This window comes from Denticeps clupeoides, chromosome 1 (assembly GCF_900700375.1).
Source record: "Denticeps clupeoides chromosome 1, fDenClu1.1, whole genome shotgun sequence".
In the NCBI taxonomy this organism is placed as follows: Eukaryota; Metazoa; Chordata; class Actinopteri; order Clupeiformes; family Denticipitidae; genus Denticeps; species Denticeps clupeoides.
In genome coordinates, this window is record NC_041707.1 from 30,632,984 (window position 1) to 30,651,166 (window position 18,183).

Here is an 18,183-nt window from a genome sequence, read left to right on the forward strand (position 1 = left end):
CACGGTCAGCGCAAGGTTTTCTTTTGGGGGTTATTTATTGCTTCCACAATTTCACATACACAAATGAAGTCATCCCTGGCCCCTTCCAGATGTTCCTTGATCCATCTTTACACCACAAACCTATGAGTGGCACACACCAGTGAGAGAAGCAAGATCATCTGCTTAAGCCTTTTCCACCTACTGCACATTGAAATCCATTTATGAATCTAAAAGAACATGAGTGCAGTGGTCTACACAACTGAATCTGCTGCGAAGATTCTGATCTTCTGAAATCCATAATCTGTAGATATTAGGGGCCTGCAGATCATTTATCCTGTCTGGCCAGACGCCCACCTCGGCTTTTCCTTCTGACCGCACTTAAGGGAGGAAGTAAGGAGAAGTGAAAGGGAGTGAATGTCGCATCTGACCCACCGTCTCCTCCAAACCAAAACATCTCCTCATTGTTTCAACAAAAGGTCAAGCTGTTTCTTCAGTTCCACTCCATAAATCTCAGACCTATGTATAACACCAAACAGAAAAATGTCCTCAAGAAGGGGAAAGGCGATGTGAACCAATGAAAAAAGACAGCCGTTACACTTCATACTTCAGTAGTCTCTTTTTCCTTAATGATTAAGAATGTAGGAAGGAGGAGAAATAGGGTTAGACGGTATAGACGATATGTGCCTGTGTTTCTCACATGTATTAAGACCACGTTGGAAAAATAAGTTCTTCACAAAGTGACATGAAGCGTTCAAGGAACTCTGTAAGCTGATTAGCAGGACTGGGCCAGAGTGAGCACATGATCAGAGAATGTTCAAAGCTGCAACGGTTAGCTCCCTGCCACCGAATACCTAAGTGCCACAAACGATCAAGCCAAGCCTGTGGGCATGGGTATGATATCCTTCAGGTGCCAGCCTTTTACACTGAACTCTTCTATTTGAAGGTTTACAACTGAAAACTGTGTTCCTTGTCCGCAAAATTTCATTTTAACGTCCCACGTCAGAATTCCCAAGGGTATATCTAACTCATCTCCAATACAACCCAACAGATACATTGTCAAAACATGTATTAAATTATCTACATAGTGCCACTGTGTGTGAAACAATTGAGTGACAAAATACAAGCAATGACATCTTTTAGGAATGACACAAAATACACACAATTCAGGTGGCCAGTTAAAGAACCTGATTGGGCCAGGATCCAGGATGTCTATCCACATTATAGTTAAAGCAGAATTTAGATTAAACCACTTAAAATAAAGTGCAATTGGATTGGCTGCAAGGAGGTTTTATGTCAAGTCATCACGGATGCATTCATATTGTTTCCACTGCCGTTGTCTACATCTTAGCTGAGGGCTTTTAGGGTCATGAAACGGATCAAAGATTTTTGTCCCTGGTGTCCTCATAAATTGGCTTTAATGAGGTCAAAAAACTCATGGTGTATTCAGTTCATTTATTTTATCTTGTGCATTCGGGGTGCCATTAGAGTCCCACAAACCCAAAAAAAAAAAAAAAAAAAAACATCTTCTACAAAATGTCTGTACATTCACAACACGAATGCTCTTAATCTCCCTGCAACTGTCTACAGTTTTCAGTTTAAAATTGGTCAATGGAATGTCAACTAGTAAATGCTATATAACAGCAACAATTAGATTGCCTTTTTATGTGTGTATAGTAGAAAGGACATATTTAACCTGATTGCATTTCCAGCTAGTGAGATTGATCACTTGGCAGGCCTCTGTGTCTTGAATCGATGTTCATCGAAGGCTGAAAAGAGTTTCCAGATTGTTTGACAATTTTACAGCATTGGTAGACTCTAAATGCCAAAGGAAATTCAGCACAAGGTTGGCCTGATCAGATTCTCTATTGTCCGTCTTTTTTTCTGTTTACTGGATGAATAAGAGTGCCTATTCGTTCTGCCGTCATATGCCCAGCTGCAGCTGCACTTTTACAGCCTAATTCTCCCACGTGTGTCAAAAATGGCACGTAGCTCCGTGCTTTTCAGCCTACATGTGTTCGGATCCTGGGTTATGGCCCAACCACAGGAAAAAAGGGTGACAACTGAGTTTTTACATTTCAGCCTGTTGTGCACATGGGCACCTGAAAATGTTATAGCACTTTATAGCATTTATGTGGACAGATTGAATCAGGCTTGTGGTGCAGGCTCTGCTTGCTGTGGTACCACTCCTACAGCAAATTACACAGGATGTACAATGATTGGATGACTGGTGATCTTGACACCGCTGTAGGCAGCCTTATTACACCGAACAATTATTTCATCAACTGTTATTTGAAGCAGGGCGAGAGTAGGTGGTTCAAAAAATTTTCCATTTGGAAGGCATTAGATCTGTGGGCCGTTTTCTTCTCAAATATGAAGTATATGCATCCTACAGCAAGACAAAATTTGAAAAAGCATTAGACAGTTGTGGCAAAACACACACAAAAATATACAAATTAAGCTCTCATTTCAAAACCTTTTTAGTGTTTAGTGAAAAATAGCATCACATTAGAAATGAACAGTATTTGGTTATATGTATAATCTTATTTTGGGAAATATTTTTTGCATGAATACAAATCCAGAGTCCATGTACAACTATTGGCATATTTGCATCAGACAAAACGCCAAATTCCCTCTTTGAATGGTACAGCTGAAATAGGTTCCTCCTCAGCCCTCAATCCCAGCTTCGGCCTTACAGGAAGTGCTCCAGGAAGGACTGCCTCACAACACCCCACAACCCACATAACTCAAACAAAGAAACATGATTAGTAAGCCAACACCATTTTGCCTGCCTAGTGTGGACACCATATTAAAAAAAAAAAAAAGGTTAAAGCTAAATAAAGTGTTAACAAAGTAAACGGTGTGGAATGTATTATCTCATTTTAATAAACAACTGCAAATTTTAAATTATCTGAATAAAGTGCAGTGGGAGTGGGTGTGCTGTGACCCCGTGTGGCAACAGCAGTCACACCCAGGAAATCTTTTTGAGGAAATCCCTCATCTGGGCCGCTAATGTTCCATTGGCTCCACCTCCTCCTGGATCTAAGTACTCTGCAGTCTGTCTGTGCGATGACAATAACATCGGTTTCACATAACAGTAAAAAGATACTTACATATGTTTACACTTAGGTCAAATGCATCACACTTAGCGGAAAAGACATTTGTGGCATTTCTTGCATTCTTGGGTGTGTATGATTCATCATCGGTTGGATGGTTATATATATATAAAAAAAAAGAAAATCACTCCAGACGGGATCATCAAGTGCACCTCTTATCAGCATACAGGCCTGGGCCGCTACTTTCTGTAACCTGTGGCTTTGTGGCCAGCCACTGGAGCTTCTAGTTCTTCTTTTGTTCCTGTGTAATTTATGTTCAGTGATTTATGTTTGTGCATGTATGTGAATGTCTGGCAGAATTTGCTGTAATGTCAACTCACGCAACTGGTCGTTTTTTTCCCAAGTTTGTTTGTATGGAGTTGCCCAAAATTAGATAGATCATGTAAACTGAACTATGAATGCTTTAAATATATAATGTAAGGTATAGTCTCCCAAAAGCTAGGAATATCTAATGTTGGACAGCAGTCACTAGGTTGTAGATCTGTTAGCCATGACTTGGAAGATAAAAAGCATAGTCTTGAAATAATCTGTATCAAAGACAACTAACAGATGTAGGCTCTTGTTTTCTAATAAAGTGCATATGTATCCACACACAGATCCCTTGGCAGCTTACACATGGGACATTTTTTTTTTTTTAGTATTAGTAGGATCAAATGCCGTTAAAAGGTTGTACTGTTGTTTTTCCCAGCTTTTCTTGGTTTTATAAAGTTGCCACCTCCTACTAAGCTTTAAATAAATGCAGATATAGTCACTTAAAAACAGAATGTGTTTATTTTACTACAAGTATTTAATTCAGTTACAACCACTCATTTAAACAATCAAAATAGAACAAAATACAGCACAGAATGGAATACAACAAAACAGCTTTCAGCACCAATTATTTCAATGCTCCTATAATTCCATCACAAAATCACTATACTTAATTGCTGAATCCTATGTTGAGTCTCGCAGGACACTGGATGAAGGGCATGGACTCACACAGGATGGGGCACCATCACTCCACAACAGATATAAGTGTCTGTGACATTAAAAAGCATTTCATGAAACAATTCCAGGCTAGAAAGGTTTCTGTCATGTAACATGTATGATGGTGCTTCTTTTTTTCTTTAAATTAATATTTGAATCCTCAGATTCAAAGATAAAGCATTTTGCTGATAGTGAATTTATAAGTCACAAGCTTGCTAGGGACAAGCTGCTGTTCCTGTAGACAAAGAAAAAATGTGGCGAAAAGTTTTTCTACTTCATTAAACGAAACAAAATCAAATCCATAATGTTGCTAAAAAACTGCACATGAATAAAAAAGCCATAGGCCTGCCCATTTAGCATATGGAAGCTGGGCAAAAGATGAGCAGTAATGCCGTAATGCCTTTGAAACCCGCCCAGCATCTCAAATTTGGATGGTGGGAAATAAGCTCTGTCCTCCTAACCCCAGGACAGCAGGGCTAAATTTACGCCAGCACTTCGACATCACATCATAAGAAACAATACATTGCATATGGGAGTCCGTGTGCAGCTCTGCCAATATTATCACAGACCACATTACACAGTGCATATTAAAAGTTCCAATACAAGGTATAGTTTTTGAAAACCTGTGCTCCAAAGGAAAAGCTTCCAAAAATGATACAAATCACTTCAGTCACATTTGGCGACCAGCTGGAAAACAGCTGGAAATCAGTAATGCAGCCAGTTGGTTGAAATATAGAAATCCATAACTTTTAATGATGACAGATGGCAAGAATAAATTAAAATATGCGATATTATGTTCCGTCAACCTACTATGGCACTCGTATTTAATACACTTGTAATGAAATTGGCTTGACAAAATGTATGTTAATAAATGTATAAGAAAAAAAAAACGGCTTCATGCATAAAACCAGCATGCAGGGTGCTGGGTTTTTTCTTTTTTCCATGCTTCATGTTTATACACACACTTGTATTCAGCAGGGCTATAGTATTACCACATCCAAGCATCAGAGCTGAGCAGATATGACAGCTCTGAAGGTAAGAGACTGGTTTTTCCAGTGATGCCAAGACTGTAAAAAGGCTCTTGTTGACACACTCCTTGGTTCACTGTCAACAAAGTTTGCCGAATTTAAGTGGCCCAATCATGTTGACACCAAGGAGGATTTGAAAAGAAAAAAAAAATCACAAAGTAATACAGCAAAAAAACTGAAAGGTAAAAGCTACAAACAAGACATGACTGAATGACACTGCAGAAAAGGAATCAATGCTATGATCTGCACAAAAGAGACCAGGAGAGTAGATTGAATGTGGATTAAAATTCAGATCAATATGTCCAGAATATATTGCAATGTTGCATATGCAATGCACCACATGATGAAATGCTCCTAACTTTTGCTTACATACTAAATAAGTAATACATAAACAAGGCCATAATAATATAGTGCTCAACCACTAAAAATTCAATTTCAATGCAACAAATAAATAAATCACCCGGTAGTGCCTTTTGGAAAACTCGTCCAATTTAATTAGTAACTGTGATAAGGACTTGCGTAAGAGAACAGCAACAGCAACAAAGACCTGTCCCATGAGTCTTATTAAAAAACACAAAGTTGTAAAAAGTCTTATTCCGTACAGGCCAAAAGTTTGGACACACCTTCTCATTCAATGTGTTTTCTTTATTTTCATGACCATTTACATTGGTAGATTCTCACTGAAGGCATCAAAACTATGAATGAACACATGTGGAGTTACGTACTTAACAAAAAGTGGAGACCTGGCCTCCACAGTCACCGGGCCTGAACCCAATCGAGATGGTTTGGGGTGAGTCGGACCACAGAGTGAAGGCAAAGGGGCCAACAAGTGCTAAACACATCTGGGAACTCCTTTAAGACTGTTGGAAAACCATTTCAGGTGACGACCTCTTGAAGCTCATCGAGAGAATGCCAAGAGTGTGCAAAGCAGTAATCAGAGCAAATGGTGGATATTTTGAAGAAACTAGAATATAAAACATGTTTTCAGTTATTTCACCTTTTTTGTTAAGTACATAACTCCACGTTTTCCTAGTTTTGATGCCTTCAGTGAGAATCTACCTATGTAAATGGTCATGAAAATACAGAAAACACATTGAATGAGGTGTGTCCAAACTTTTGGCCTGTACTGTATTTTGCTAAAAAATATTTTTGAAGACACGGAATGGGAGGCTAAATAAACATGTCACGGTTTTATTCAAAGGTGTAGAGACGCTATAATCCTGCAGCGTAAAAAATAAAAGACCGTTTATTTTCCAGAACAGTAAATCACCGTAAAACAAGCGCCTGTCAATTCCTCTTCTGTCACGGATAATTATCGCTTATCACTACCTTAGACCGAAGGTAATTGTGCATTCTTCCCATTAATCACATGAGGCACGAAAGAAATGCATTTATACGTTATGAATTACCAAAAAAAAAATGGTTGAATGAAACAGGAAAGGTAATAAAACTTTGGGTTTACTTAATGAAAGAACACGCGCCGATATTGTTGTTTTATAAACGTTGCCGCGCCCTGAGCGCATGCGCACGCGGGTCCTGTCGCGGAACGCTCGTCGCATTTGTCCAAACTTCGCCTGAACTAAAAGTAAAAACCACTAAAAAAAAGGAAACATGTGTTGGTCCCTCTTTTGTCGCGACCTCGGTGGGCGAAACGAAACATTTTTTTAACAGTGCCGTCGCGCGTCTGCTTCAAAGATCCGGCAAAGTGGCGTGTTGTGTGGGTCCTGGAAGAGTCGCGCCACGCAACAGGCTGTGTCAGGTGCGCGCCGCCCGCGCCAGGTGAGCGGAGTGTGAAACTCCAGCGCCGACCTGACGCCTGCAGACCGAGCAAGCTCCGCTTCCTCAGGGACCGACCAGTAAGTAGCGCCCGGCGGGGTCCCGAGCTGTGCCGCCGTGTCACGTCGGGCGTCCTTGCTGAGGAGAATTTGACGGCTCGCTCCTGAAAACTACACTCGCTGGCCTACTTCACTAGAATGTTGTTTTTTTCCTCTTAGTTCTTACAATGATTTAGGGACTAAAACCTTAAGTCATTTAAAGTTTTAACAAAGTCTCGTGAGAAGTTGAAAACGTGAGAACCCCACGATAAATTAGAAAAAAAACCTGTTTCTGTAGTAAAACCGACCCTTCGTCATCCGTCAATGTCAGTCAAGCTACCTGAGCAGTTTTTGTTAATTAATACTATTATTATTTATTACTGCTCCCTGGCGGGCTGCGTGGGGTTGTTGGGTGTGGGTCTCAGTGACGTGATGGGCGTAGTGGCGACTTCCACCTGGTGAAGAAGAATTTCGAGCCTCAAAAACCATTAAAAGCTGCAGCGCCCCGAGGGAGGGATCGCTGACGTCACCCACTAGTTTCTGGGCGTCTGTCTATTTGTAAATTGCTCTCCTTTTCTCATTGTTTCACCGATTATTAAATTTTTTTTTTCTGGCAGGGTAGTAGCCTTGTGGGTAACACACTCGACCCAGGTTCAAACCCCACTTATTACCATTGTGTCCCTGAGCAAGACTCTTAACCCTAAGTTGCTCCAGGGGGAATGTCCCTGTACAGCGTGTGATCAATGCTGTAAATGTAAATGGTAAGAAGGTAGAGTTGTTGCCAGGCGGCACGACTTTTACATGGGCACGAATGCCATGATGGTTTATGGCTTTTCAATCGTATATATAATGCTTATTGACCTTCTTCAAGATCGTCTAGACTGTCAAAAGTTCAAGGAAACACAAATTTTTCGTGATCTTTTTTCCTTGTAGCTTGATTCTGCATAGACATTTGATCACTTAAATTAAGAATTGGTTGGTTTCTCACTCAGGATTGGGGAAGGCAGTTTCCAAAGATTAATGCTGGTCTGCATTATCCATTCCATGACCAGTGTTAATGTGTTGCAATGGTTGTCCTGCTGGAACACACGATCATGTCCACGTTTCAACTGTTAAACGGTTTGTGGTGATGCAGAGGTAGTTCTCTTCCTTCTTTATTTCATCCACTTTTCCCAGGGCATGGTGGCACCATCATCCTGTTTGGCTCCAAATATTCCTCTTGTTGTGAGAGTCAAACAGCTCAATCTTGGTCTCCAGAAGTCTTTTGGCTCCTGATTTCACTCGAGTCTGAAGGTGTCCGTTTTTTTATGGTATGGCGCCCTGTGCATGGAGGTGTAAAACTCGCTTGACCCTAGACGGCATATCTGGCGTTTAAGCGGTTTCCAGTTCGTGGGAGGCTTGGCCCCTGGAGGTTTCATTTCAAAATGAGTGTATGCAAATCATTGAAAGGCCAGAATGACCACATTATTCATGCCCATGATAACTGTATGTACACATCTGCCTGCTGTAACTTTTCCAGATCCGATCAGTTTGAAAGCTGAACCCTCTGGACAAACGTGGATCTTTAGCCATTCTCATTTGATTGTTCTCCTTTGTACAGAGTTACTGGCAAACCATCCACTGAAGCCAAATGGGATTCTCTGTTGTATTCTTATGTATTTTTAATCAAGGCTCCTTAACCAGTTGACTTATTAAGATGCGGTGACCTTTGTCGAATTCTCCATCTTATACTTTGTATTATTAGACCTGTGTCAAAATGTATAACAGTTTTGCTGGCAGCAGATCTTTCTGCATTTTTGTTTCCTCCCAGATCTGCCATGCATTAGTAATCTGTCATTAACTCTGCCACCTACGAATTAGTAAGTAATTGTGTTGTCGCAAGCGTTTGCATTCTGCATGTTTAAATGCTTTATTTTGCTTTGATAATGACTCATTGACTAATTAAAGACCTAATTTCCACAGTAGATCTGCGTAAGCAGTAATTATTTGTACAGTAGTAATCAGAAGAATTGTATTCTCATTGTTATTTCTTAGACGTTGCCTACGTCTTTTAATTCAGGTGATTCCGTCCTAAGGTGTGTAAGTGCCTCAGGGTATTATGAAAGCATTTAAAGTGGCCCAGAATCTGGAAAATTATGAACAAGCATGTTTTTATTTAGTTTTTAAATAATTTATACCTGAATTAATAGGTATATCCACTGTGGGTGATTTCATTGCCAATTTCTTATTTTTATGAACTTCATTGGCATGGCATGTGAAGGACCTGCACAGTAATAGATAGTTTATTCACATACTTGGGCCTAGCGGGTAAAAAAAAAAGATAAGTTAACATTAACATGTAAATATCTGCCTGCTGTAACTTTTCCAGATCGGAACATTGCCGGTACGAATCCCTATCTTATGACAAATGGCCTGTTTTGCAGTATTAGTGTAATTTACTCATTGCAAAAGAATTCACAATTTTTCGTGACCTTGATGTGGATGGAGCAGTTATGGATAGTGAGTGCGTGAGCGAGTAGCAGGACCTGCAGTGGTCACCGCTAATGATGTGTGTAGTCATTGCTGAAACATTGCACTGTGTGGCGTTTAATGATTCACTGATACGAATTAGACGCTGTTTGGCAAACTGGCACATCTAATGCGGTCACCAGTAGGTTAATAGAAATTGTGCTGCTATTTTCATTGATTGCTCCAACTTAGTTTCATGCTTGATGTTTCACAGTGTGGGTGTGGTGTGCTGATATCAGTCAGTACAACACCTTGGCTGCACTTTTTTTTTTTTAATTAACCCTGCTTGTAAATAGAAACCATTAAAGAAAAGAAAGGGTCTTGATAACAAGGCACCTGAAATATATTAGTGCATATTCATTTTTAGTATCAGTAGCTCCTTGGTCTGTAATGACATTTAAGCAACTGGCATGTTTTAATTTAAGGGACTGTTACTGTTGATAGATGTCCATGAACTGGATCAGATTCCGTATTCATATTGCTTCAGGTCACAGCACATTGGCTATATTTAGCATCATGGATTTTTGTTCTAGAAACATATATGGATTTTATGGTGAGATTAGAACACTAGTAGCTTTATAAATTGTGATGAAATTGTTCCAGATTGTGTAAAACTGACATCGATCCAAGTTTAACAATAAGTTTAAACATTCATCGCTTTTATTTTTAGCATTCGGTATGAGAAGGTATATTGGGATCATATTGCCACATTGCCCAGCCCTAGTTTCTGACCAGTTTTTGTCTAATTGAATTTACCTGTGTTTATTTCTGCTTTGATCCCAGAGCAAAATAATTGAGTTGTGATCGACATGCTATTTCATTTTCATGAAATAGACAAATGGTTTTAAAAATATGTATTTACCAAGAGCTTTGCCATTTCTAGCTTCAGAACAATGAATAACTTCTTTGTAAGTCATCTGCTGGTTCATGTGATGTCTTGTACTGCCATGATAGAGGAGGTGACCTACAAAAAAATACTCAAAAATATTGTGTATTGGGGGGGGGGGGGATTCCACTATTCTAATTAAGGACATTCTGAACTACTGAACTCTTGCTCGTGCTTGAGGTCACTTAGGGAGAATTATTCTTGGAATTGGCTCTTGTGAAAGCATGCAGTTGTTTCTGGCAGTGGTATTTTTATCTTTTAATTGTTTTTATACTTTGTGTGTAACCAGAGACTAATTATGACATATGGGTAAACTGGCCATTGTCACATTTCAATAACTAGAGACTCAAGGCTTTTATGTATCATTTTATTTATTTGTCATTCAAAATAACACTAAGGATTGATAAGTAGTGATATTTCATTATGCTTATTGATTAGCATATATATATTTTTTTACGGCTGATTGATTATGTAATCACTGCAATTAGTTTATAAACAATATTCGTAAATCAATTCAGGCAATTATATTTAGTTTACTTCCTGTCTGACTTGTGAAACAAATATAAAAGTGCTAGCCTGTGTGTGGGCTACAGCTGAACAGTTTGTGGTTTGGAAATTTTTACAACCCCTGACTGACCCATAAGTTAATCATATTGCATCATCGTCCATGTGAGACAGTCATGCTCAGCAAACAGCAAAGTTTCATTTACCTCACGTTCACCAAGTCAAATGTGTCCCAAGTTAAAGTGACGGGCAATAATAATCACGCTTGCTAGAAAACTCTCTTAATCACTGCTACAGTAATGAAAATGACTACTGTGGAGGTTGAAGAATTGGTGCCAAAGAAAAGAGGTACTTTATATTGAAAGCTGCAGTAATTTGGGTTGCATGTTTTGATGGGTAAGTCACCCCTCTTCTTCACGTTCATTGCTTTTTTATATGAGGTGCCTCCCAGTTTAAATCACAAATCAAAATGCAATAGCTGTCAGATTAACCACAATTTTTATCAGGTTAATCAGACATGACCAGATAAAAATATATAAATGCTGAAAATGCAATGTGACATGGTTTATCTGAATCAGCAGAAATTTTAAAATTAAATGTTAAAAGTTATACATTTTTAATCAAATGACAGTCCTTAATTATTTTTCTCCTCAAACAATTAAAATAAACGAATACGCTAGTGAAAGCATGATTAAATGTTGTTATAGTAGTGTTAACATTTCTTCGGGAGTGGCATGGAGACATTAGGTCTTCATGACTGAAGCTTAATAACTATTTAAATGAATTGATGCCATTATTAGGCTTTGTGCAAATTTCAACCAGCATTGTTCCTTGTACAAGTGACACTTCCAAGGCTGAACTTGTGAGGCTGAATGTGTCATAGGCATAAACTGAACAGTGAATGCCAAGACTCACGCTCTGTTTGAAAATATTTAAATTGGCACAGGCCGCTGCATTACTGTTTCTGTCATGAGCAACTTTCTTCCAGGTGCAAATGAGACTCTGTGCTTTTGACCCGGCTGGCTTTTCTTGAATTCCTCAACTGGTAGGACAGCATTGAAGGTGACGTTTTAACACCTCCCTGGGTAAAACCGCAAAACTGAACACCAGCCAGAAACAAGTCATACCAGTACCAGGATGATGTTCTCATTTGAGCCATTGGGAAAAAAAAATGGACTGTGCAAAATTGACTGATCTTAGGTGTGCCCTGTGGTTTATGTATAAAACATTTCTAATTTTCCTCTGGGAGTGCATCAGTATTTTAATGTGTATCTAGATTCTGCGTCATGAAAACACCTACAATGTTTTACTCCCTAAAACGGCAACAGTGATCAAAAAACCATGGATTAACTCCAAGACAGTGTGCTGGTCTGAATGAATGTGAATTTGACATGTAACCACTACTTTAGGATTGTTGCAAACTACATGTACAACTTGATTGGAGTTCTTTCGTGGTAGTGTAGCATTCAGTAGGGAAATGCACCTTGTCCAAAAATTGTTCAATAGTTTGAACAGTTTGAGGAATGAGCAGTCCATGCTGTTGACTTATCTTCCAAATTCCCCAGATCTCAATCCAACAAGCATTTGTTGGGCGTGCTGTAAAAACAAGTCTGATCCATGGAGGCCCACCTCTCTGATGTCTTCAGAGAAGAGCTTGAAAACATGCTGCCTTAATAAGGCTTTCAGAAAAAAATGTTCCATTATTGTGTGTTTTCTTAAATTTTTTTAGAATTTTATATAGGTTTGCAGTGCTTTCTAGGTAGTGCTGGAAATTCCCACAAGATAAGTCATTTACCCAAATATGCATCAATACAGAAAGTATATCTCCTTAACATCGCCGGACTTGTGCACAGTGACCTGGTACGGTCCTCAGAACATCAGCAGTCTGATTGAGACATACTGTATGTGATTTTGGGCTATATAAGAAATAAATGTTGTTGTTGTTGATTGACAGCAGAAGCATCAACAATAATAATCAGACTAATGTATGTCTAATATTTTTTTTTCACACAGTGAATAATCCAATACCATCCAACTTGAAGTCTGAGGCTAAGAAGGCAGCCAAAATCCTTCGAGAGTTCACCGAAATATCGAACAGAGGTGGACCGGACAAGCTCATACCAGGTAAAGCACGGCTCCATTCTTTTCTTGCTTCTTAATTTAGCCCTTATTTCAACAGACATATTTCAGCTGAAATTACCGGCCAAGACAAAGTTTCCATACCAAACACATTAGCAAGATATTACTTTCAAACCATGACTGCTTTGATTAATGCAGGTGAATTCTTTGGTATTTTAAGAACGGTCACATCCTTAAAATACCAGAAGTTCTATGCACAGAGTAACCCTGTTTATTCTGGAAGGGTCCTGAAGGCTTGAGGACTCCCACATAATTACTGTCTTTGAACAGAGCTGTTGTAGTTATGATAATTCAATTAAAATTTTCATTTGCAGTGTAACACTTTGCATTGTTGAATACAACATATTTGAGTTGTGCCAAAATTATGGTGAAATACTGTAACTACCCATGAGTGTGTTTCTCAGTGTGATGATCACTTGTTACTAATGGTCAGGTGAGCATAACCTATCAATGAAATGAATTAAAGTGAATTTTGTTTCAATTTGTGTTAAAACAAACTACCCTTATCCCTTTGAGTGCTTCTAATGCGAATAATAATTGTTAATTATGTGTGTGTATTTGAATTTAGAATTTTTAAAAATGCAACTTATTTTTGATATCTGTCATGCTTTATGGAAACAGTAGTTTGCATTATGTTTATTGTATTAACAGAAAATATACAATATGCATTATAACAAAATTAGATAGGTCATGGATGTAGAATGCGACCAATTTGGTCATATATGCGACCAGTGCTTTGGGGGATTCTCAGTAAACTCTTTGGTTTGAACAGACACATATTAGGTCCATGTCATATTCTAAACCAATCATAGATTGTGAAGGGAGATTGTGACCTCTGATTGGCCATAGTCCAGATATTCCTATACATTTGAAATTGTGCATGCTGCAGACAGACAGAGAGGTGAGTATCCTGGACCTGTGAGATAGACAGAGTGGCTTGAGCTTTAGTCATGCTTTAAAGGTTAGAGCCGAGCCCGACAAGTACAGCTTTTAAAATGTCCAAACCATTATTATTGTGGCAGTAGATGCCGGCCAACATGACCGTATAAAGGATTTTAATGTCATTTTTTTCATGGTCAGTTCTCCCTGACTCTGCTTCCATTTCCAGTGCAACCAGAACATAATCACCAGCCCGTCAATAATTGTGCAAGAAAAAAAGGTTAGGCGCACCAGTGAACTCGTGCAAAAAGTTAGTCTAGAGCCCTGCAGGTGCATACATTTGGGCACCCCAACAAGGAATTTACATCATTACATGGTTGAAACTCCTTTTGCCGTTAATGAGTGTCTGGTTTCTGGATGAAGGTATTTTTGACCCTTTGATGATCTGTCGAGCATTGACTGCTTTCTTCAAACCATCCCGTAGGTTTTAAATGATATTCAAGTGAGGGAATTGACATTTTTGGGGGGCATTGCTGGAATATCCAACCCCTGCGTAAACTTTGTGACCAATGATTGAACATTATCCTGAAGAGCATGTTGCTATTTGGTTGAATTCATTTAATGCTCATTTTTTTCTTCTGCCAAGCAAAGCACTTTTTGTTACCACCAAATAACTTAATTTTTACCCCAAAGCACTTTGTTTCAAAATGAATCAGGCTTGTCTGAATGAGTGTTTGCTTAAAGTAGTGACTTTGTGGCTTGAGTGCAGAAAGTGTGTCTCTCTCATCACTCTGCCATTCAGCTGTACTTTGTGCAAGTTGTGCTTTTTGTAGAAAGATGTACATATACACCATCTGCAGCTAGATGTTCTTGCAGGTCTTTGGAGGTGGTCTGTGGGTTGTCTGTAACCTCTCATAATCCTCCACATGCTCCTGCTCCTGCATTTTTCTTGGCCTGCCAGACCTGGATTTAACAGTGACTGTGCCTGTGGTGCTCTGTTTTCTGATCTCATTCCTGACCGTTTAAAACTCTGAGCAAGCTTTTTGTAACCTCTACCATGATGCTTAACAATCTTTTTCAGATGTTTTGCTTTGAGGATCCCATACTGTCACTCTGTAGAGGAGAAATCCAACCTACTTTTGTTAAAGTAATCATTATTGAGAAGTTATAAGCATTCAAATCAGCAAATTTTTTATTTTTTTTATTTGAAGTAATTACTGAAAAAACAAGCTGCATTTTAACCAGCTTCTGCTATATACAAAAGTAGTGTAGCCACTTTTAAAGTCCAACTTATTTTTTTAATCAAGATGATCATTTCTTTTAAATAAACTATGCAGAGTTATCAAGGAGGTTGAATAAGGGATTCTTTTTTGGCATTTATATTGGGCTTAGGTAAAGGGTGAGACAAAGAACAGTTCAGAAGATCTTTCATGGAAGGAAAAACAAAGAGGGTTTACCCCGGGGACAAGAGGGTAGCTTCTTGACACCTTTGGGTCGGGGAATGGGTCCTGACTGTTTGCGATTATGCGGCAAGTAACAGCTCCGAGTACCCACCCTTTTTGGAATCCCTGGGACGAGTGCTAGACAGTGCTCTCACTGGTCCCCATTTGTCCTGGTCCATTGTCCTGCTTGGGGACTTCAACACTCACATGGGCAATGACAGCATGATCTGGAGGGGCGGAACGACCTGCCAGATCTGAACTCGAGTGGTGTTTCATTATTGGACTTCTATGCAAGCCGCAGTTTTGCCATAACAAACACCATGTTCGAACATTAGGATGCCCATTGGTACACTTGGTACCAGGGCACCCTAGGTCGCAGGTCGATGATTGACTTTGTAGTCTTATCATCTGACGTGCAGGCATATGTTTTGGACACCTTGCAGACCCAAACGTATAGAAGAACCTGTCAAGATTGTCTTCAATTCCCACCTCCAGCATTAACCAAGCTTTAACCGAGTCTCAAAAGCAGTGGGGGACATTGAGTCCAAATGGACCTTGTTCCGCTCTGCAATTGTAGAGGCGACTGTTGCTAGCTGTGGTTGCAAGGTGGCCGGTGCCAGATGTGGCGGTAACCCCTGTACCCACTGGTGGACACCAGGGGTTAGGGGAGCCGTCAGGCTGAAGAAGGAGGCCTACAGGGCATGGCTGCTCCAGAAGCAGCAGACAGGTACCGGATGGCCAAGCTGGGTGCAGCAGTGGCAGTCGCCGAGGCAAATCTCGGGCGTGGGAGGAATTCAGTGAGGCCATGGAGAAAGACTACCAATCTGCTCCAAATCTGCAATCTGCTTTTTTCGGACCTGTTCCCGTTTAGGTTTGGACTCTGCCAGGCAGTTTGTTGGCAGGAGACTCTCGTCTTTGCTTTTTCCAGATGATGTGGTCCTCTTCATCAGGCTCTGACCTTCAGCTCTTGCTGGGTAGGTGTGAAGCAGCTGGGATGAGGATCAGCACCTCCAAATCTGAGACTATGGTTCTGGACCAGGTCAGGAGAGAGGTCCTGCCTCAAGAGGAGTATCTCTGGGTCTATTTCACGAGTGAGGGAAGGAGGGAGCACAAGATCAACAGGCAGATTGGGGCAGCATCTGCAGTGATGCAGACGCTGAACTGATCTGACGTGGTGAAGAGGGAACAGATCTAGAAAGCAAGGCTCTCGATTTACTTGTTGATCTGCATCCCAATCCTCAACTATTGTCATGAGCTTTGGGTAATGACCAAAAGAACAAGATTGCGGATACAAGCGGCCGAAATGAGTTTCCTCCCTAGGGTGGCCGGGCGCTGCCTTAAAGATAGGATGAGGAGCTCAGACATTTTGGAGGGACTCAGAGTAGATCTGCTGCTCCTCCACATTGAGAGGAGCCAGTTGAGGTGGTTCGGGCATCTGGTCAGGATGCCTACAGGATGCCTCCCATGGGAAGTATTTCAAGCATGTCCTGTTGGCAGGAGACCCCCGGGTCGACCCAGGACACTCTGGAGAAATTATATCTCCAATCTGTTCTGGGAACGCCTTTGGGTCTTGCCGAAGGAGCTAGTGGAGTTGGCTGGGAAGAGGGCTGTCTGGGATTCCCTACTTGGGATGCTGCCCCCACGACCCGGACCCGGATAAGCGGAGGAAGTCGGCGACGACGACGATTGCTGGAGCATGAGGAATCTGGTGGGAATGGTCAAGTGTGTACATGTTACAGGGCTCTAGACTGCCTTTTTGTACTGGTTGAACTGGTGCGCCATTTTTTTTTTTTTTTTTTGGTGCACCAACACAAAGATTAGAAGCACCAAATTTTTGACTTTGTATTTAACATATTTTTGCTGTCCATATGGGCAATATTGACTTATAAATGACTTAAGTAAAGTGAAGTGATTGTCACATGTGATACACAGCAGCACAGCACACGGTGCACACAGTGAAATTTGTCCTCTGCATTTAACCCATCACCCTGAGTGAGCAGTGGGCAGCCATGACAGGCGCCCGGGGAGCAGTGTGTGGGGACGGTGCTTTGCTCAGTGGCACCTCAGTGGCACCTTGGCGGATCGGGATTCGAACCGGCAACCTTCTGATTACGGGACCGCTTCCTTAACCACTAGGCCACCACTGCCCCAAACATGAGCGCCAACGTGGGACTTATAACAATCTGGAAGGCGGACCCAGGCAAACAGATCAAACAGCCAGTCACTACCCGCACTACTTTTTAACCTCAATTTTTATGCCACTGGCAGAAAATCACCAAGCTTCATCATTATGATCTAATCAATTATAATATTCACTGCATCGATGCTGAATAGTCCATGTCTGCATCGCGATGTACCAGTTTTTGGATTAACTTCAACAGTGGGGCAGTGGTGGCCTAGAGGGTAAAGAAGCAGACCCGTAATCGGAATGTCGCTGGTTCGAATCCCGAGTCGCCAAGGTGCCACTGAGCAATGCACCGTCCCCACATATTGCTCCCCGGGCACCGATCATGGCTGTCCACTGCTCACCAAGGGTCATGGTCAAAAGCATAGGGTACATTTCATTGAGTCACCGTGTGCTGTGCTTCAAAATGACAATCACTTTCACTTTCATCATCCCCAATTAATGTGTTTCTTTGGTCTTATTTCATTGTGAGGTTCATGTAACTGAGATGAGGACAAATTTAACCAAATGACAATGTCACTCTTGATTTAAAGCTTGTACCCTGTTGAATAACTTTGACTTTTTTTTTTCTTTCTTCTTCTTTTCCCATCATTGGTTACTGTCAATATCTACCTAACCAGCTCATGTGATTGCCAAAGCAGAAGGCCTGGCCATCTTATCGGTCATCAAAGCAGGGTTCATGATCACAGCACGTGGAGGAAGTGGAATAGTCATTTCCAGACTTGCTGATGGAAGTAAGT

The 18,183-nt window shown here is 40.6% G+C and overlaps 1 protein-coding gene across 2 annotated transcripts in view; it reads left to right on the top strand.

Annotated features, from left to right (window-relative positions):
* Window positions 1-6,622: 6,622 nt before the first annotated feature.
* sh3yl1 (SH3 and SYLF domain containing 1) overlaps window positions 6,623-18,183 on the top strand; it is a 99,387-nt gene continuing 87,826 nt past the window's right edge. For both annotated transcript variants that reach the window (XR_003751500.1, XM_028999574.1), the window contains exons 1-3: window positions 6,623-6,942; window positions 12,812-12,922; window positions 18,064-18,177. Coding sequence is in view for 1 of the 2 variants with exons in the window: in XM_028999574.1 (XP_028855407.1) it covers window position 6,942; window positions 12,812-12,922; window positions 18,064-18,177 (226 nt within the window). In the remaining variant the exon portion in view is untranslated. The remainder of the gene's footprint in view (window positions 6,943-12,811; window positions 12,923-18,063; window positions 18,178-18,183) is intronic.